General features: G+C 42.5%; 1 protein-coding gene across 1 annotated transcript; it reads right to left on the bottom strand.

Moving 5' to 3' along the window:
- Positions 1 to 3688: 3688 nt before the first annotated feature.
- btg1 (B-cell translocation gene 1, anti-proliferative) lies at positions 3689 to 10337 on the bottom strand. The gene is made up of 2 exons (XM_077593837.1): positions 9920 to 10337; positions 3689 to 7391 (listed from the first exon to the last, which is right to left on the bottom strand). Exons 1-2 carry the CDS (start codon positions 10062 to 10064, stop codon positions 6988 to 6990), a joined length of 549 nt encoding a protein of 182 aa, XP_077449963.1. The 5' UTR covers positions 10065 to 10337; the 3' UTR covers positions 3689 to 6987.
- Positions 10338 to 22808: the final 12471 nt, after the last annotated feature.

Genomic DNA, 22808 nt, shown 5'->3' with positions numbered 1-22808 from the left:
AGAACACAGTGTAGCTCCACCCTAGCCAGACTCTATAACAACACAAAGGTGCCAAAACCAGGATTATTTTGATACCTTTCAAAGGAACTTCACTGGTTGAATTATTTGACCAATCTCGTCTTGTTTATCTTTGACTGGGAAGCAGTGTGATGGGTAATGAGTAACATATCAGCGCCATAGGCAGATGACTTTGCCTTGGTTAGTCATTAAGCTGCTACTTTATGTAGGTCGCTCAGTTATCTGAATCTGGAATCTCTCCCGGGGACAAAACAAGGAGTCGGGAACGTGGCGTTCATGAATTAGAGGGACTTAACGTTCGATTCCATCCTTCACTACTTTGTACTTAAAGCTAATGAGTGCATCTGTTTTTTTGTGTCTCCGTCGGTGACTGTTTAACGGCGACAGTTTTATGTTCTTGATCTTTTTTCACCCATGTGTTTTCAGAGTGTCTATTGCATACTGTTAAATGTTTTTTTTTTGTCTGTGCATGTACTCATTGCCAAGCCAACATCTTCTTGCCAGATATCTTCTTTCTTTTATAAACTTTCCCTTTTATGTAAAACTTCCTCTGGTCTTTTTTAACGCGTGGTCTTTCCAAATTCTCCATTCGTGCTTTTGTTGGTCACCTCGCATATTATTCTCGCCTGACATTTTGATACACAACATAAACAGGAAACAGCTGAGGTGCTGTGTTCTCTTGCCTTTTTCCTGCAACGCCGCAGGTCGTCACGTTGTTTAAGGTTAGCGGGCTGTTTACAGTTTTTGAACAAACATGTGCCGACAAGTGGAGCTCAAAGTGATATGCAACAAAACAGTATTTTAAAGATTGGATTGGATAACTTTATTCATTCCGTATTTGGGAAATTTCATTGTCACATTAGCAAAAGGGTGAGAATGCAGATACAGGAAAGACATTTTAGACATAAATAGATAGGTAATAAATAAGTTAATAAATAAATACATATATTTAAATACATAAATGTATAAATAAATAAATATATAAATAAATAATCAGCGTGTTGCTGAAATATGTATATATACATATATAAATAAATATATATATATACATACACATAGATGTGTATGTATGTATATGTATATGTGGCCTTGCGCTAACCCTTTGTGATATTATTTTTCCTCTTTGCCATAAAACGTACATTGTATTTTGAAATGAAACGTTAAACACGAAATGCATCCACGTCTACGTGCGGAGGGCCTCTCCCTGAACCTCAAAGCCGGCCTATATTTAGGCGACTGTTTTGCCATGCGAGCACCCCGAGAGCCTTTTTTACTGGGAGTGGCCAGCCGCAGGAATACGTTGCCGGCATGTCTGACCACCAACTTGCAGACCATATGTGGGAAAAGGCAAACGAGTGAAGATGGTGGCAGTGGTTAGCGCCACGGCTTATCATTAGCACACTGGGCCCGGTGGTTTGTATAGGAGAGCGAACGCAGGGCAGACAAATTTGTTTTGGAGGCTGATCCACTTTCGTTTGGGTTCTCGTCGCAACATTCTGTTTGGACTGGAGATCAAACGCCGAAAGCAACGGCCGTATCGTAAAGCAGTAACGCGGCGCTCCGTTAGGTTTTAATAGGAAACACATGGTTTCACACTGAGGCAAACAATAGACTCTTGTATGACGAGAAAGACATGGTAGGAAGTGCGAGCTAAAGCTAGGAGTGACCTACATTACAGTTAGAAGCGCTACACTTTGGTTGGCTTTAATACGGGAACAAAATATCCATATAATATCCTACTGCTATTTTGGCACGCTTCCTTTGGGCAGATTTTTTACAACATTGCCCTGCTATGTGCCCTGATGTCACAGTTATCGCTTACCTCACCCTTTAGAATTTTGATTTAAGGCGGACCCGTCGTCACTCGACAGATATTTTTGTGGTGTTATGTCACGGGGCTTAGAATAGCCAATAGCAACGGGAAATATATAACCAGGAAAAAAAACATTTCTAATCAAGTTTCCGTTGCGTGCAGTTCTTTTACCACAAAGAAGCCATTCCTGTCAAACAGCCTTAGCACTAAAAATCTAAAGTTGCAAACCCGTGGCAACGAATACCTGAATAAGTGCGAACGGACTGCTAAATATAGGCGCCATATAAAAACAGATGATTCAAATAAGAGATACAGTAAGAATCTTGGAGGCAAAATTAGCTAGTCAGGAACAAAAAAAACCATAATCGGCACCCGTTTGTTCGCATTATAAGACTAGTCGAGACTTTTCCAAACAGATCGGACGGAAAACACTGCCAAATATTAATCCTAACTTTTGGGAGAGTGTTTTCCAAATGGACACGCTACGCTTTCCACGGTTGTGCTCCAGTTGACCTAGTTTGAGAGCTACAATAATCTCCGGCAAAGTTTTTAAATCAAATTCCCACCCGTCATCCTGGGATATTTTCAAAGATTGTAAACATTGCATTAACAATAAACCGCTTCAACCACAGGCCCAGCTTATGCCGTGTTAATGGACACCTGTTTGAACAGGTATGTACCTGTCAAAACCCACACAGTGTACTTTATGTGTATTGTCTACCCACACCATGTCTGAAGGAGGACAAAGTCTCAGTGTTTTTTTTTCAACTGCCGCACCTCCATATAAATCTCCCTCAACCTTTTCTTTCTACTCAGCGATTCTTTCTTTCTGATATCAGATGCATTCGAAATCATCGTAGAAGATCATTTGTGTCTGGTTTTCGTAGGAAATTTGAATTGACGCCACCATTGCGCAATGAGTTGAGCAGCACACAGTTGCAGTTTAGCTTGTCCTTGCAGCAACGGCACCCTTTGCACACGCGGTAAACAAATTGAATATCGGAGAGAGTGCGCTGAAATGGGATTTTGAATGACTATCATTTCGTTTCTCGCCTTTGCTCATAGTTTGCACTAGTTTATCTCCCCACCCCAAAAAAGCCAAGGTTTGTTAGCAATTGTCATAACAAACCAAAAGCAGTATATCAACTCTCTCCAGCCAAGATCATCTAACATGTTCCTACGGCAATCAAATATTTATACAAAGCTGATGAGGCGTAGGTTTGAAGAATGTTCCAGTTATATTTAGATCACGTGTCTTGAACTAAAATTATTCTGCTTATTTGCAAAAACAATTGTTGAACAGGGAAACGACAATTCCCGATATGCGTCTCTTGTTTAAAAAAAATAGGACTTTAGTCAAAAGTATCGTTTGGAGTTGCTGTTTTTTTTCAGGGACAAAAATGAAGAGAAACTTTAGATCGGTACCTCACTCACTTTTGCAAAGTCAGCATCTGTAGTGTGTCATTTTCGGATTTCCGCTTTGTCCGGTCTTTTGACTGAAGTGGTGAAACAACATGCCGTTTTTGGAGCAGGCTGGAATTATTATTATTATTATTTTTGCCTGTGGAAAAGCAGGCAGAAGGTCACAAAAACTTTCCATGGAGAAACTCTAAACAGAACCAGGACAATGTTTGTTTTAAATTTGAAAGAAAAGGATTTAACAATATTATTTTTAATAAGTCCTATGTGATGTCCTTCCCATCTTCTTGGCCAATATGTCCCAGTTCAAACCAGATCCTAATCTGGACTAAAGTCTGTTTTCCACATAGCGCATCTCACAAAATCCCCTTTTAAATGATTTCAACTGTTTTAAACAACGCCCCGAAAGCATGCAAATAACGATACCTCACATTGATGTATGATGCCAAGATAGGAAATCTTTTATTACAGAGAAAATTGTTTTTCTTCCAAAATATAGAAATCTGTACAACTTCGGCACAATCAATTTACATGAACTGTACAAATTTACAGCAGTTCATCGCAATATACCCAAGGAAAGAAAAAAAAAACGACAACATAACTCAACACGGTAAAGATGACGAAATCACAAGCTTTTTCTTCTTGGGTAAATCAATTTTTTTTAGTTTTTTTCCGCTTTTGTATGTAAATAGAAAAAGGAAAGAAAAAGAACAAAACAAAGGATACGTCTATGATAATAGATTGTGGAAACTATTTTTTTTTAAAAACCAAAACAACTTTGGTCCTTGCCAACACTTTCTTCAAAAATGGCTTCACTTACAAAAAGTGTTATACATGTTAAAAGATGCCATACAAAAAGGAACATATTGAGAGAGAGAAAAAATAAACACCTTAAGTATTGGCACTTTCCAAGTGTAATGTTATGCACTCTACCATTGCTTGTACAGTTACAATACATTCTACAATATGTAAAAGTGGCAATAACTCCACTAGTTGATGACAATATTGACAACAACACCCCCCTAAAAAAAAAGTTCCCTTTCTGTGTCACGTCTTAACATGCTTTACACATTTTCTATAAGAGTTTTTTGTTGAATGTCCCAGGCCTGAGTTTGGCAATACATTCCAGGAGAGACTCCTCGTGTCTTCAGAAGAAAACATTTTGATATTTTAGTGCATTTAATGTGCTATTTTACCTCTGCCTTTTTTTCTTAAATTTTCACTCAAAGCACTCTTAACAACAATTTTGTACGCACGAGCTGAATGGATGCCATTGAAATTGTTACTCCTACCGAGGACGTAAGCCATTTTTAGTTGGTGGTGGAAACGGTTGAAAAGGTGTCAAAGGAGGTTTGATTTTTTTTTGTCTTTAAATCGGATTTTGGGGCTACAAACTGCTAAAACGGATTACATTTGGAGGAATCTACCAGTGTAATCATAAAATACAACTACGCAGCATAACATATGACATATATAGAAAAGGGGCAGTGGTGGGAACTAAACCAGCTCCTCATCTGGACAACAAAAAAAAGGATGGCACCCCCCCAGCACAAACAGTGCTGAAAGGCAAATCAGCAGAGTGAGGGAAATAAGGGGTGCAGTGCGTCAAAGGCTATAACTCGATTACCCATGATCCTTTCCACCTTAGTGAAGCTTAAAAACACCCGACCTGCTGTGACAGTTACAGCCCCGGAACCGAGGTGTGGATGCAAACGTGACATCCTTTCATATGCATGTAAACAACGATGCTACTAAGTCATTAAATGCAGCGTGATCCAGTGAGATGAAAACGAGACAATAACGCTACGGTACCCTCAACTATTCGTCTTTCTTCTTTCCGAGTTTTTCGCCTCAGCAACCCTCAGCTCTCACGATTGCGTGCGCGCGTGTGTGCTGGTTTGTTTATCCGTCAATGCCGGTGGAGAGCGGAAAGCCTTCGGGCGGGGGTTCTGAATATATCCAGAGCGGGTTGGGGCCGCAGGGATTTTAGCTGCCTTGGACGAGAGTCCGTCCGGCCCTGGCCCGTCCCCGCTCCGCTATCACAAATCAGAACTCCTTTAACTCTGGCAAATTTCCCCTTTTCCCCCATGGGTGAAAGATGGTGATATGTGTCACATCAAGTCTACCTGCACAAGTGGGGTTGGGGCAGAGGTGACGGGCTAGCGGTGCTGGTTTTGCTTTTTTTTTTGGCTGAAAAGGTGAGTCTGCGCAAACAGGGGGTTTGATATGTGGCACTTGAGGCACACCGAACTGGGCCAAGCTGCCAGGCTGCGTCTGGGAGCAATGGATAACACCGGATTGTTTGGTGCGCGCTTGGAAATCACCAATGGCTAATCATTCATGAGAAGAGGTAAGGCATATGCACCCCCAAAGCTTATAAAAAAAAAAGGACTTCCCTCGGAGATCACCGATGTTAGTGAAATAAAAGGCTGACAAGGCCTGGTGTTGCTTTCAAAATTCAAGTCAAAAAAAGAGCATCCGGCAGTCAGTGCTCCGGACCCACGTCATTAGTCCAGACTCTTGAAAACGGGCCTATCAGTGCCACCACGCGAACGCCAACAAACATCCTCCGTATTGAATCGAAGCACTGAAATGTTGACAAATACAGTGTAAAGAAATGCTTTTGAAATCCAGAGTCTCACTCTTCCCAAAGGACAACAGAGGAGCGACAAAAACAGATGAGAAGGGCGGAAAAAATGGTGGAAAAGATGACATTCGAATGGATGGCATGCAGGTGGTTTTTTTGGGTGGGGGGGTATGGTTGGGGTTGATCACATCCCACAATCTAGCGCCAAAGTGCATTCAATGGCCAATCCCTCTATGCTACTTTGAAATTTGGTGAAACGGGTGAAGGAAGAGGGGCAAACACGGAAACTTGATTGTGAATTTCAACGACATTCATTAAATTGAGGGGGGTGATGGGTTCCCTCCCCCGGAAAGCTACACATAAGACGGTAGATGGGAGTGCGGCAGACACAACGGTATCCATAGGTAACAGGTGTCGCCAACACTGACGTATAGGCCAGGGGGAGGTTGAGTCTTTGAGGGGAAAGTGGAGGACATTAACTCCGATTGGAAGCTGGTAAAGGTTCCCTGCGGTCCAAATAGGTTTTTTATTTATTTATTTTTTTACAAAAACCAGATGTATTTGTTAGGAGCTTATGCGGTAAACTCTACTTCCCCCTCATCGAAACAACCGCAAACTTTGAACATCACGGGGGCTCACTCTGGGAATAAATTCCATACAGTTTGGCTTTTTTGTTTTTCGTTTTTGCTGTGGTGTGTTTAGCATGTACCCATAATTACCACAAGTAAGAAAAGTGCAAAGTCTATGCTGACAGCCACTTCTGGGACGAAGCCGATCACCATGGTTACAGACGGGGGTGTGGGTCCTGGTCCGGTGGTTTAGCTGCCCCAACAGTTCCATCTCTACAAGGACTCTACTTAAAAAAAAATGGAGTACCCAGCCACTGTCCAATGACAACAGAACAGATGACAATGGAGGGAATGGGTGTCAGTGGTGGGTGAGGGTCGGGGGTATATCAAACCTACAAGGTTTCAATCACCTGGATGATAGGACACATCCTCTATTTTGTCTGTTTTTTTTTCCTCTTTCACGATTTCATTTCATATTCATAGCTTTTAAAAAGGCTCACTCTGATCCAGTCCACATTCACGTTGACTGGCCAAGGTGTGACCCTGAAGGACAGGTAGGCCCGGGCAAAAGTGCACACCCTCTAACTGGACACAGTCATCATGTTGTAGGCTTTGGAGGGACTGACTCTGCCCAGCACCATCAGTTCCTCCTTGCAGCTGATGTGACTATCCACCATGGGGCTACCCGAGCCAGCGTTCCCCGAAGGCGAGCCGGCGACCGCCATTCCCGGCACCGCCACCGGCCCGGGCTGCGACTCGTACAGGACGCAGATGGAGCCGTCCTCGCCGATGCGGTAAGACACCTCGAAGGGGTCCACCCAGAGGGTGAGCTCGCTGGGCAGCAGCAGGTAGAGTTGCTGAATGCTTAGGCCGATGCGCTGGCCCGCCTGCCCCACCAGCGGGTCCATTTTGTGGTTGATGCGGATGCAGCGGTACCCCGAACCTTTGCAGGGCTTGTCCGGGAACCAGTGGTGCTTGTATTGTTCTGCCGAGACACAAAGAGAATAGCGCTTGAGATCGATTTTCCGGCTTCGGATTGGCAAACGTCAGAAAGATCCACGTGCGCAAATTATAAACGATTGCCGTGGAGACTTTTGGAAAATGAATAGATTGAGGTTGGCAAGGTCTTAAAAGTTAACATATGCAGTTTTTCCACAGGCTGATATGCTTTGAATATACAATCAATGGATGCGGTTTATATGACGGACTATCCTTGGTACTGCAGTGTTTGATTCTCTGTCTTGGGTAGTTGGTGGATTATTTTGACGTGGTTAAGTGCAGTTATTGTAAGAACGAAGCGAAACAGGCAAATGGAGAAAAACAGCACCACCTGCTACCGTCCTGATAAACGGCCGTAAAACCAGCAGCCAACAACACCCTGTGCGTACGTGACAAAAAAGGGACTCATTGAATTGCACAATCACCCCCCCAGCTGTCGTCAGTGTCACAAAGTCTCCCATGACTGGCTGAACAAAAACACTGAAAGTCCAAGTCTGGGCCAGCCATCTGGGCGGCATAGCTCCACCCCCTTAAAGGGATGGGATCTTATTTTTGTGGAACTTCTCCAGCATGAGGAATGACGCCATCACTTTCAGTTCCCCTCGGGCTTCGACTCAAAGTATTGACTGTCGCTTGCACGCGTAGGGAAGAAAAATAAAGACTCATACACTCCTCTTTGGCAAGATCTGGACACAGTCAGTCGGTTTCGTTTGCCAAGAAACAAAAAAAAAAAGAAAAAAAACATCCCCCCCTATATTGAATTCCCTTCGATCCAGCCACCATTGTAAACAAAGTGGAGTGGCTAGCTGTACAGAGCACCTGTATGCAAGCCACAGGGATAATAGCATAATAGCCAGCTCCTCCCCGACCCCCCTTCTCGCTAAAACCCTGTACTACTAGCTAATGGAAAAGCACTGGCGGATATGCTGGGCCGAGTCACAAAAGGCAACCGCCTCCAAACCCCCTGGAGCAGCTGGGATCGGGATCAGCTCGGTGAGGCCTATTCTTAAAAACCGGGACACGAGGAGGGGGTTGGGAAACGAAAGGCAGATAACGCACTTATCGACGTAGTTTCAGGATTGAACACAAAGACGCATCTTTGTTTGTTTATCCACATATTAGGTGAGCTCGCTCAGCTCCTTCGGGCGTCAGAGAGGTTGATGGTCCCCCGTCACGGAAACCAGAAGAGAGAACTAGCATACGCAAAAACAACCTCAATTCCCGTACATGTTGAGTCTATTTTCAGTGTGGCCTCCTCCCCAATAATGACGTGTCCGCCCCCATCTTTAACGTGCCGCTATAGGCTCCACCAAAACACCCTCCTCCCCCACAGTGGCAGAAACCATTTTGCAGAAACTTTTGTCTGTTTACAAGCCAACCAAAACCTCGCCGCCCCCCCTCAGGGGAAAAAAACATGACTAATACTTGGCTTCTTTGTTATCTAGGGAGACAAAGATGAAAGTTTCTGTGGTGTTATTTTGCAACGGCGTCGTGTTTTGAGGGTTACACAAAGAAAGGGTTAGGCGAAACACGACGTGTTTTTTTTCTTCTTTTGGGCCTGTTTCGTAAGAGTTAACGTGTCTCGTCTCAATTTTTATTGCCGGGGAGGGGGGAGGGGGGGGGGGGTGTACGGCATAGAATGTGGGTCATCATCTGTTCATCTGTTGTTCCATACATGGAGTGAAACAGATGTATGGAAGATTTACAGTGTGGTCAGGGGGAGAAGACCTTAATTCCCCAAAGTAGGACTCATGATTCTAACTCTGTTTATCTGGATTTTATTTAATAATAATATACCCCCACCCCCTCGCGACCTTCGCCTCTTGAGAATAAACGGCTCAGAAAACGGATGACTGAATAATAATATATATCATGTTAACTCCTAAAAATGTTTTGGAATGTAAATAATGTTTACATTGTAATGAAGGTTTTTATGTATGTAAAGCGCAGGGAATTGGAAATAATTTCTTTAGAACATGCTTCTTGACACTGAGACGTGCAGAAGTGGAATTTCTGAGTGGGTAAACATTCCCGACAATTAATATGATTATTTTAGAAAGTACTGTCAATGATTTACTTATGTATGACTTGTCATTACGTAATTGTTCAGACTCACTGTTGTTTTCGAGTTAGACGCACTCACCTCCAACACACGCACGCGCACACACACACTTCCAGCCTTACTTCTTTACTAACTAAAGGGTCTAATTTACAAGCCCCTGAATGGATCTTTGAAGGAAAAAAAAATCGATTTGTTGAATGAAATAAAAGTGAGTGATTCCGTTGACCAATTCCATCTCCATTTGTCACCTCGTTCGTGCGCTTGGTGGCGCTGATAGTGAGACCCGACGAGAACAAAGAAGGCTTCTTCTGACTCCCCCGCGGTCCGAATTTGGAGCTCATCGGAGTTCCGAATGAAATCCAAAACCCGACCTCGAACGAGAGTTACCTACAAGACTTGCGCTGCTTCTACCATTCGGAATCAAGACCACTAAACAAGCGCTCTTTGCTCACCTGACAAAATGTCCTGTAGACTCTGGTTGAACGTTTGGACTTGCCGATCGTTTACGTGTCCTTTCACCCGTAGAAATCTCGACAAAAATCCCACGGCGGCGTTGATCTCTGGTTTCATGGTTCCCCGGGCACAAAGGGTATGCATTGAGAAAGGCCTGCGTGCGCTTTTTTCTGCTCACTGCGCGCTCGTCGTCGTCGTCGGGGCGTCTTTTTCTCCACTTTGGGCCCAGATTCAAGTGCGGCGGTTCCTCTGCTCATGGGGGGCTTGTGTGTGTTGCTTTCCTCGCCGAGATCCGCTGACAGAAGCCTGTTGTTGGTAAATACTACCACCAAAAGGGGGGCGGATGTTGCTACGCACTCTTCAGCTCTCTCCCTTCCGTGTCCCTCCTCCCGAGTGAAGCTTTTCTCATGGGGGAGAGCGCTTTTATAGCGCCTCCCCCACTCTCGGCCGTGTCTCCCTCCCCCTCATCCCTCACGGAGGCGACGGCGCAAGCTGCTACAGCAACAACAGTTGACCAATAGCAGACCTTCCTAGGGAGTGACGCGCCGCGTATAGGAGCTGTGATGCGCATACGTCACGCACTCTGCAAACAAACACAAGCTCCACCGCGTAAAGCTATACTGCGCCTAATGGCCGTCGTTTTGAGGGGCTACTATAGTAGAAATATCCCAATTGTCTTTTGTTTTTCCTCTAAACAGCGCAGTCTAGGTCCATGGTACCTTGACAGTGGTGCCTCTACTTACAATTAGAGTGGTGTTTCTACTTACGAAATAAAATGGTTCCAGAGCTTGTTTCTTAACTTGGATTTTTCGTAAATAGAACAGTATTTTATGTATTTTATCAAATTCGTTCCACGCTCCTAAAAAAAACAGCAAAAAATGATCAAAGTTTCCCAATTTTGGATGAAAGATGTGAGAAACAGCCAAAAATGAGACAAAGTGATAAGAAAATGATTTATCAAAATGAATAACAAGCATGCAAAATTTTTCTCTTCATGTATGTGTATAAGAATAAGGAGGAAGCTAACGTTAGGCGCTAGACAAAGCACACAAACACACATCTAAACAACTCACAATTATGGATTTAAATCAATTTAGCATTAACTAGAATCGCCAGGGCACAATGTATTTGGGGGTGCACGAGAGCCCTCCAAAAAACCTCAAAAGAATTATCCCTCATTTCCACGTCAAGCCAGTGACATAGACCATCTGCAGTGGGGGCATTATTATTGGCATTTGTGTACTCCCTTAATGGCCCAAAATCAGTTTTTTTTTTAAACGATTCTATATGAAAGAAGATCTATGGTTAAAATGTGTATTTGATGAAAAACATGGCAATTACATAAAAGAGTTGTCTGTCCAGGGTGCAAAATTATCTAGTACCACCTGTAACTAAAAATGTATTCCATTATAAAATACTTTCCATTTGACATGTTAAAAAAAAACAACAGAGTCTAACTAATGTCCAACACAAAATGAGGAATTAATAAAACAAATGTGATGGGTCTTTGAAGGCCTTCACTTTATGAGCATATTTTTCAGGCCAGGTCAGTCAAGTGAGACAAAAACAGGAAGAGAGGGGGCCAGTATTTACCTTAAGTGGGCGACGTCACACTTCCTGTATTCTGCCACAGGAAGAGAGCGAAGACCGACCAAGGGGTCAACCAAAACTGAGCATTCAGGCACGACGACCGAAATTTCATGGAAAAGTACAACCAGAGGCTCCGCCTTGTTTGCTGGAAACAGTCACGGTGACCCGCTGAGTGCTCTTTGCAATCGTCGTGCAATCAAATGCAGCACTTACTGCCTCGGCCTTGGTGTCCCGAAAGTGTGCACAATCTGCACATTTGGGTACTACAACGCACAATAGATCATCAACTGTACGCTCTATCATTCAAACGTGATATATGCAGCCGTAGATATGAAAAATAGTCACATAACACTCCTCCTCTGTAGTGAGTCACTGTGTTGTCAGTGACGACTGCCCACCTAAATGCAAGTTCACACATGTGCTCTCCCCCACTCACAAAAACATGCCCACAGTCGCAGTTTCGCCAGAGAGTTGACACACCTGGAAAACACGTTTAATATTTCCAATTTGACAGATCTTAAGTCATTTACGTGGCTCGGATGTTTCGTGCGACGTTTATATTTCATCCAGGAAATTTGCAGTTTCTTTCATTGTATTGACGGCCTGGTGGACTAGTGGTTAGAACGTCGGCCTCACAGTTCTGGAATCGAGTGTTCCATCCTAGGACTGGACCTTCTTGTGTGGAGTTTGCAAGTTCTCTCTGGGCTTGCGTGGGTTTTCACTGGGGGTTAGCATGAATGGTTGTCTGTCTCCTGGTGCCCTGCGATTGGCTGGCCACCTATTCAGGTTGTCCTGGTGCCCGTAGTTGGCTGGGATAGGCTCCAGCACCCCCCATGTTTGTGGTCAAAATGATTATTCCACTTCACCTTACTAACCGCAGATTTTTTTTAGAAGCCTTGGCTTACCCGTGCAATTCACTTTAACCCTTCCAGAAGCATTAACATTAACAAACAAAGAATGCTCTTTTTCAAATGATATTTTTTTTACAGCTAACCTTAAAAGTCGCCTTTAATACAACTCAGAAAATGGGTTACAGCGACCTGACGACAGAAAGATAATCCAAGAAACAAAAGGGAAAACATCAGTGACGATCTGGAAAGGCCTGAACATTCCTATTTTATCTTCAATCTTTGGGTAAAAAGTGAAGCACCAAGGTGGGTCATTTGTCGGCACTGTGAAAAGGGTGGGGTGTCCTGCACGGGTGTTTCGTCGCATTCATGAATGGACGCCTTTAACTCCAGACTGCACGTGAACGACCGAAAAGGAAAGAATGTTGGCTCCTTAATGACGGCATACGAGGGGGAGGCGAGGCCTGGATTCTGCAAAGGAGGGTGGCTGCCCTTTTTTTCCGGAGGTTTATACGTACGTGCAAGCTCGGGCACAGCTGCGAGCCACACAAACGTTACGTTAGCATGCTCATTTTGCTACGAGACTAAGCAAGCTGACAGCAAATGTCAACAGAATGCAAGCTTCTGGAAGTGGGGAATACTATGTTCATTTTTGTGTTGTTTTGATGTAAGAGTCCTTATAATGGCCATATCTGTTTATTTTTGCGACGTGGTCACTTTAAAAAGCAGCAATTGTCCTGACATTTTGAGAAAAAAGAGCAGCCGAAGAAAAGAAAATGTTCATCTTGGAAACGCGTGTTGACTCAAACAGGAAAATAACTTTTCCTACCTTGACGTCATCTATAAACATTACCATGTATTCTCCGTTTTTATTTGCTGGCTTTTCAACTTGGAACTGTAGTTTATGATCACTTTATGTATAACCTGACATTTTTGTTTGTGTATTTTTGGTGCCGACGTTTTAGATGGCAAGGGACCACGTTAAGGACTATTAAGAAGCCGTATTCACTGACATTCCCCCAAAAATGTAAAAGAAACTTTGCTTGCTTTATCAAGTTTTACGTCACGTATACAACGACACGGTCGAAACTTCATATTTGCGGCGTCAACATTTATGCTCTGGGCACATGGAAATACGGGTTTGAAGAGTTGAAAAATGTTTTTCGGTTGGCTTGCGCGAAATACCGCAGTGACACCTTGCCCGTTTTCAGTCATGCTTTGACATTCCTTCCAGCAGAAAGGAAAAATGTTTCTTTGCCCAGCGGCTAAATCATAAATCACAGAAATTGAGGTATAACTGCGCAAGATATGATTAACATGAGTCGGCCCCTTGTCGCACCTTAAAGTGGCATGGTCGCCACGTGACATGCGCCACCTCCAGTGAATGTTTAACCCAGCCGAGCTTATTTTTAGCTGGGCTGAAATGGACACGAGGCAACGGACAGTGTGAGAGCCTTTCATTTAATTAAAGTTGACTTTCTCCATTTCTGGACATTGTCTCACATTGAGAATGGAGGTGGAGATTTTTCAAAGCTCACAGTAAAATAAACCCTAATGAAATCCATACTATCTTTGATGTTTTGGAGTCAAAATAAAAGAGAAAAACTGTACACCTAATGGCGTAATCTTCACCAATTTGAACAAAAATGCTAGGGTTTTGATGATTGTGGAGCTCTTTGCCCGTTGAGATGGCTTTACTGTGTTGCGTCCCGTGGAATTTGACCTCCCTGCCGAATAAGTCCATACAAGAACGTCAAAGATCGGCAGTCGGTGAATGTTGAGTTTATCTTTCATACAGATAAGACTGACTTTTTCTTGTTTAATCAAAGGCCTCGCTCACAATGCAGCCTTTGAGCATAACATTGAAAGCTCCACACTCTGGATGAAAAAACTCCAGACGGTTCTGGAACGTGCGAGTTAGCGAGAGCTCTGCCTTCTTTGCATGACACATGCTTCAAGCAGCTCTTCAAACAGCTGGGGATCAAGTCCGGCCACTCCTACACCGGCTGTTTTTCATGGCTTAAGAAAGCTGTGTTACCTTCCCCGAAGCGTACATTGGCTTTAAAATATACCATTTCAAATATACTTGGGTGGTTTTTCCGTGTAGTTGCTTGAAATTTGGCTCAAAGTCGGGAGCGTGTGCACTTGAGGATGAGTCATAAATAAACGAAAACTGATATGTCAGCATAGTTTCGTCACATTCTTGGGAAATTTTTTCCATTGTCAGAAAGTACACATTTTGGTCGCGCCACTTGTAGTTCGTTCTCAGTTCGGTTGTCGGGCCACATGACTAGATTTCATGTGGGCCGGACCATCTTATTTTTGGCCATAAAAAGGTAGCTTAATTAAACTGAATTGAAGGATTAGCATTCGTAGCCAGTTTAAGTGAACTTGACCTCTATCGTGCTCAGTGAGTCCATTTTTTGTCACTCCCTTGTCATTTTAGGCTACTTACTGGTCATTTCCTAAAAACATTGGCTAATTTCTGATTAATTTTTGGGGAATTTCCAGGCTACTCCCTGTACGTTTATCACTTTCTGCTGCTTTTGGGGCACTTAAGGCCACGTACTGTTGATTTTTAAGCATTTTAAGGTTCCTTGTTAACTCATTGCATGGCAGTTTTGACAACAGGGGGCGAAAGAGCGGACATAACTCACATAATTTGACTTTTACAGCACTTGTGTGGAAAAAACTAAAATTATATAATTCTGTATGTACAGTATGAAAGTGCTACAAAGTCAGGCAGAACACCCTGTATCTTTGACACCATTGTCTTAGATGTTCCATTGCATGCTGGTGGTGCAGCATGTGCCAATGTTTGTTTTGGAGAGCTCTTTGACATAAAATATATAACATTCCACTTTCATTTCATATAAACTGTTTAACATTAGCATATTTCTCCCAAAATACCTGCTTGGATCTCATAGATGTCTGGAATTGAGATCCTCAATGCTCAATGTGCAGTTTCAGCCAATTTTCATCATCACCTTCAGATATAGTTTTTTTTTTAATATACTTTTAGAGGCAAGAATCACCGAGAAGATAAGCATTTTGCATCAGCCCAGTGTGAAAACATGCCCTTGAACTTCGGCGGCCAAGAACTGTTTGTCCTGTCCAGACACGCCGACCGCAATCAGGGGGGCTAACTGGAGTCACGGGGCATGCCTAGACATGTCGAAGGTGCTGCGGTGGATCCCTGTCAAGATAATGAAGCCTGTAAAGCTATGCTTTTGTTTTTGCCCCTGCCACCTTTAAGATGATAATTGGATAACGGAGTTAAAATATGGTGCTCCTGGGGTCTTTGAGGTCTGTGGATGTGTGTGTGCTCACAGCAGTGTTGCCATGGTGATGTCCAAAGACATCCAAACACTTGATAAGACTCTACAGAAGCTGACCGAGGCTTTGTATACATTTAACTGTGTCTTATATAGTAAAAACAAACTAGCATGAATACATTTGTGCAACAGCAGCGGGTTGTACCAATCTGCAAGATAAATGTAGTGTAATAGAAGCCCGAAAAGACACTATCTCACATTTTCTCCTGGTTTGACCGCTGCTACGACGCTGGGGTGGTGTTTGTGCGAGGCTAAGGAATGTCATACCTTGGCATTTATCCGATATTCTCACCATATGGCTGCCGAGGATCTCGGAATGTGCCGACAAAGACAGATAATCTCCATTTGTCAGCACAGGCCCGTATCGCAGCTATAGAATGACGGATGACAACGACAACGGACCGCCAGCTCGTGTGATCCACATTCTGACGAGCCCCACCCAGAACGCTATCTGCGCTAATTAAATAAGAGGCGGTTGCAGCACTCAGGAAATTGAAGGCCTGCGGGGGCCGTACAGGTGCTGGAAAAACAAGACGGAACGCAACCAAAGGAGGGACAATGAAAATAATCTAGACTTCAGTTCAGTAATATTAGAACAGACATTTTAAAGGCTTTTAAAGATAGACAACTTGTCAAAAGGTGCCACAAAATCATTAGATAATTTACTGGAAGTGACCTGTTTTGGTCTCTATCTGGTCTATCTTGTTAGTTTTGTTCTCTCAGCTGTTTTAAAAAAAATCCTGCACCATTAACTATGTTTTTTTAAAATAACTTTTTCATTTCACAAAGACTAAAAAACAAAACAATTTTTTTTAGACATTTTAAAAATTGGTTGAAAGTTTGAAATAGCAGCAAGCTAAGATCTTTATAGTCTGTAACCGACATTTATTTCCATACTGGAGAGATGGCACTTCTTGTTTACTTTGCAATTAACTTCCTGGCATCCAATCATTTTGCCCGTCAGCAATGTCTCCACTTAGCCGCAAGGTGACGGAGGACAGCAATAGGCTTTGGAAAAAGCTGTTGGCTATTGAAGGAGTGGCCGATATCATCTCCTTGGGGGGTACTCGGCCTTGTTATCAGTCATCAGATAAGATGTGATGAGATCAGACTGTTCAACCGATGTTTTTTTAATGGCTTCCTTTAGCTTTTTATTGGTGGTGAGTGACAACAGCCAATATTAGGCATTGCAATTTGCAAGGCAATAATGCAAACAATAAATGCTCATTTCAAATAAAATGGTGTTTCATTAAAAAAAGAGGTTATAAGGTTTTGTTTATTTCCAAAGTCCTTCTAAATTCTGTATATTTAAAAAAAATCCTTTGAGAGGCAAATCAATGCTCCTCAGTGCATCTGTCATTCTTTATTTTTGTTGTCCTCTTAATAGAACAAGATTTATTTTCCCATCTTTTACATTTTTCAAATCAGACGTGACATCTGACCTACTAGTGAAAAATATCATAGCATTTTTCGGAAAAAGCAAGATATTTATTCAAGGAGAATACACATATGGAATGATTTTGGGTGTTTTGGTCATAAAAGGTTAAGCCTCTCTTTGTACGTGAAAACCATTTGTGCAAATGTTGCATTTACAGCCTGACCCAAAAGGACGCCTTTCGAAGGCAGCCATACAAACGTGTGAGTCTAGAGTCTAGACTAAATCCATTCTCACCTTGCAAGAACAGCGCACTTTGTGTTTTATGACGGCAATACCTTGCTTGACATAGTCAGCAAAGCCAGGGACAAGGTTAGCATCTTGTAAAAAGCAACTTACCATCCCAAGTTAGTAACTTTTGCGAGCCTGTCTTACCGGGACTGCACGTCTTTGATGGTGAAAAGTAGAGTGTAAAAAAAACCCATTCTATCCTCTTGTTTACACAATAAATATCAGTTATTTATGTCACACATGGCAAAGTAAGATAAATAGACTCCGATCTTCAACCCAGCACAGTCTGAGATGGGCAAAATGACAACACGATGACAGTGCTCGTGAGTCATTTAACAGAGTACAAACACCTTACAAATTGAGGTTTAAGATCTGAGGAGGTGAACACGTGGCTCTCGAGCCGCCTTCGGTTCAATTCAATTCAAAACAGATCCCAATTTCTGCATTTGTATCCGTTGGAATCTTACAAGGCATGACGTCAAAACAACCAGGCTAGTTATCAGGATACATGCTATCGCTTGGATTATTTCGGATTTACATCATTTGGACAGTTTTTTTTCTTTCCCACATCCAAAATGGCTTTCCTGATTGTTTTTTTCTCTTCCTGTAAAGCTGCATTAGTGGAATACAGAGAAGCTCGCCGTCTGACAAAAGTAAGTGATCATCTGACGGAGCGGCCGTCCCAATCCATCTGTCTGGTTTATCTTGTTGACATGATTTTCTATATTTCCTCATTCCAGGAATACTTGATCCATATGCAATTGAATGTCATATCTTTTCCACAGGAGGAGATTAATAGTTGGCAAGGTGAAACAAATATTGACCGGAAGAATCTGGTGGATTTATAGCCGAGGCCTGAGGGAAAGTCTTCATCTTTGTTCTATTTGATGGATCTGCCAATGAGATGGGAACACCAGGAGGGTCTTTCATCTTCAAATGTGAATGCACAACCATCGTATGGAGAGGCAAGGATGCATATAAATATGTTCTATCAATTGATACATTGTCTTTTTGACTGCCGAGCCAGAAATCCCATAGGGGTCATGCATAAATTCATGAAGAAAGCAACATTATAATAATCCATGTGTAGAATGTGACAAACAAAGATGTAGCAAAGCAGATCATTGGCTTAGTATCACCAATCAGAAATCGGATCGGAATTTATCGGCAATCAGGCTCGATCGCTTTATTTTCAGTGGATCGGAATCGGTTAAAAAAGTTTTTTTCTCCAATGTATTGGTTTACATTTTTAGGTATCAACTCATTAGTGCTGAAATATGATCACTTGCTACAGCAGTTAATGAGTTAAGATAACAAGTAATAATAAGTATAATGCAAAAATGTATAGATATACAGCATATTTTATAATATGTAAAGGAAATGTCAACTGAAATAGCTCGATTTATGGCATTGGGTGACCTACTTTATTCGCTGGATAAGTTTATTGATGGAAAATACATTGTTTAAACAATTTGTTGGCAACCTTATTTTGCTAAAGAAACGTGATTTTTTTGTCTCAGATTGCAAAAGCAGTCTGAGATTTACAGGAATAGAATGAGAGGTGTCAGTGGTGTTCACGTACAAATCTTGTAGGATCATTAACACAAAGGTGTAGAGGCGTAGCGGGAATACAATCCCAGTAATATAATCCGCTAGATCAAAGTCAGGGAACTGGAGGCTAAAAGCCACAAACAACCCCAATTTGGATGCATTATCACACCAATGTTGACAACTCTCTTCCCATTTCTTGGCTTTCAAATATACTGACCAAACCGCTCCATCCGTCAAACTGGTTAACATGTGGACGGTCGTCGTGATGCGCTTCCAGAGTCATTGAGTCATGCGCCGTTGGCTCCAGATAAGATCCTGAAAGAGGATCTGTGGGCCCCCTCCTCCTGCATCACTTTGCTTCCATCTGGGAAATAACGGAGAGCGCCATGATGTCATCCTTTTGATCGATGGCGCCGCGGGGACGACTTGATGCGCTTTCAGCAAAATTTATTAGCCTCGCAGGTGGGTGAAAGAGAATAGCTTTTTTTTTTAGCTGGTAGCTTCTAATACTGCGGAAGACAAGGCACGTGGGCCATGTCTCGATACGACAGCAATCACAGTTCTTCAGTTATTGCAGAACCACAACGAAAGACATGAACGGCACACTTGCAGTCGTTTTCACTCTCTTTACAAGGTTTTCGTGGGCGTCTTCGGGATCATGTGACATCTTTTTAGCCCTGTCCTAATACTACAGAAAGTGAGATTAATAATATAACATTAGCCGTGTGCCATAGGTTTAAGAATCCCTGTCATTGGTGCAGTGGTGTCAAACTCTGTTGAGAATGCTGGCCACATTCATGCCAACTAGAACTCATGTGGCCTAAAACTGTTTATTTTTGCACCAAAAAGTTAACTTACCGGCCGCTATAGACGGTGTCAGACGTCAATGGCACTGAAAGATGAGCATTCACACCTGGTTTAGATGAATTGGACATCTATCGTCGTCAACAGCACTTCTATATTAGGGTATTCACAGGTCACTTGCAGTAAATTTTGATAAATTTCCTATGGATTGGCTGTCATTGAAGGCGTGTTTTGACGACAGGGGGCGAATGAACGACCCACGGGCCGCACGTTTGACACCCCTGCATTAACGTATCTGCTCACTGACAAAATGTTTCAAAGTCTACATGATACAAGTGCTGACCTTAGAAATTGTATAAATAAGTGATTAAGCCATCTCAGGGCCAGCGACAAGAGAGTGGCAAGATGGAATCAAAACAGGTTTACTATTTTAAGTGCATTTTTTTCAATGCCAATTTGAATGGTAATGACAACAGTGTCAAAACCTTTACAGTGTGTCAGCTGTAACAATTAGAGTAAATCCAAGGAGAGCATTAAAAAAAAACTATGTAGCTATATAACACGCGTTGCTGTATACATGCACAGTTGCTTTATGTAATATGTGCGCGTTGGAGGCTGAAGCTATCGTTGGAGGTGAGCCAAGGGTGCGGGTAAAAAAAAAAATGGCGAGCACAGATTACCGGAATGTTACCGGAATCTATCATCTTACCAAAGTCATACCGAGCGTCACGGCTAAACGGTGGGAGTCTAGTTCAGAGAATATGGGATTTACTCAAATGACGAGAGAGCATGGCTATGACCTGTCAACTATCCTGTGTGTCCAAGTGTGTGTGTCCTTCCCTGATGCGTAGGGGGTTATCGGGGATGTCACATTCCTTTGCAGAATCGGTCACACTTGGTTAAAGCTAATTATCTGTCGGAGAGCGATTTAAAGGTGACCTTCATGCTTAGTAACAAGGGTGGCACACAGGCACAGATAGAAATCCACACCAATATTACAGTTTGGTTAGCTTACCAAATCACATGATAGTCATTACCGTGCCTTTTTCCAGAGATGCCGGCCTCCCTGGATTGGCCAGTAACCCAAATACCAACATCTCTGATCTCAAAGAGCGCAAGGAACAGGGGTAGAACTCCAATGAACCACATTGCTGACATCATCTACAATGAGCATTTGATGAGCGTCAACGCTCACGCACACACACGCAAGGTCTTGTCAGCGGACAACAAAACGCTGGACAACTCAACGTGCATCTGTCTCGCCGTCATAATAGCCAGATTGTTATTAGCCATGTCGCCCCGGCCCCCGGGCGGGCAGCCTGCCGAGGCCTCAAAGGGGCCCCCTTATCTCTGTGTGGTGCCAAACAAGGCTGGCACAGAATTAGAACGGCGTGGGCGCGTGGGAAAAGCGTGGCTCTTCTCGTGATCCCAGACAATACGCTGGAAAAGCCTGCAGACGCAAGCGAACGGTGAACAGTCACTGTTGTTTTTATTTTCCAAAAAATGTGCTTTACTCACCAAAGAGGATATTGAATGAGCTACTAAATAAATCAGGACATGGCAATTGCTAAAAATGTCTCATTCTTCCGCTCAAATTACTTTCAGGATTATGAATGATGGACAATTCTTTTAGGATTTATTACATCGGGGGAGCGTAAACATGATGGAACAGAGAGCTTATTCAGAAAGGGGGCCGTCACGAGAGCTTGTGATATGACCTTTTAACATTTGCTGCACACCAACTGACCTCTGGACCAGGGGCGGATCTAGGATTCTAGGTAATCAGGGGTTTAGCTAGATTACAAGTACAGTTGTACCTCTACTTATGAAATTAATTGGTTCCAGAACTTTTTTTTTTACTTCGATTTTTCGTAAGTAGAGCAGTACGTTATATGTAAATTATGTAATTCGTTCCACGGTCCTCAAAAAACAACAACTAAAGTCTTTAAAAATGGTCAAAGGCTAATGAACTCGTATGGCAAAAACATTCGGGACACACAGGCATGCATAACTTATGTATTATATGCTTCATATATATTTAAAGCACACAAAACAACACTTAATCAAAAGCAGAAGTTGGGCTTCCTCAGTATCACCAGACAGCAACAAAGCGATAGTAATGAGTTGAAATCTCTAGTTTGATACATGTGATGTACTTAAGAAAGACAAATGGACGAGGTAGATAGCAGAACTGAAAGCGTTGTCATTTTTGTGCTCAATTTCCGGTTCCAGATCCTCATCTTGTGCTAACCTCAATAACAACCTCATTTCTCAATACATTTTGCACTTTGACTGTGAGATCCTTTTGTCTCATAGATTATACCTATATTTTTCAGACTATAAGTTGCACTTATTTTCATACTTTGGCAGGGCCTGGGACTAATACGCAATTACAACTGATGTTTTTCCCCCTCTTTGCCCACCTGTTATGTTTTTTTACGACTACAATGATCTGAAAACTTATTTTAAGACATGCTTGTTGTTCCTCTAACGCATGTTTGTCCTTGGTTTCTGATTAAATAAAAAAATGCCCTTCCAAAAATGTGACTTATACTCCAGTGTGACTTATAAATATGGTGGTATTTTTGGGCTATGTGGTGAAAGCTTTAAATCTCATTATACTTGTATAATGACAATAAAAAATTCAATTCATTTATGGTCCGAAAAATAAGGTACTTACGTTAGCCGTTCAAGAAAGTGCAGAAAATACGGGAATGTTATTAATATGTATCCATGCAAATCAAAGTAACATGCAGTAATGCCTTACATACATCTACCAGTAAAAAAGGCAATGTTTAAATACAGCATGTCCCTTCAGTATGCTATAATTATTAGCTCACATGCACACATTACTGGAGATAGCAGATCCCCGAGAAAATCACAGGTTTGAATGTGAGGTGGCGTTTCAACGTAAATGGAAACTTGAATATTCAGCCATTTTTTGCAGCAGTCACTTTGTCCTCACTGTGAAAACTACTTGAATAGTCCCGGCCCAGTTGTTTGTGTTTGTTCCATCCAGTAATGAGATTTGTTCTTGATTACATTTGAGGAATTCTGGCTCTGTACGCGCTGGGAGGAGCTGGTTTGGGTAGTT

Source organism: Stigmatopora argus, chromosome 23 (genome assembly GCF_051989625.1).
Source record: "Stigmatopora argus isolate UIUO_Sarg chromosome 23, RoL_Sarg_1.0, whole genome shotgun sequence".
In the NCBI taxonomy this organism is placed as follows: domain Eukaryota; kingdom Metazoa; phylum Chordata; class Actinopteri; order Syngnathiformes; family Syngnathidae; genus Stigmatopora; species Stigmatopora argus.
This window is presented reverse-complemented; position numbering and strand designations above follow the sequence as displayed.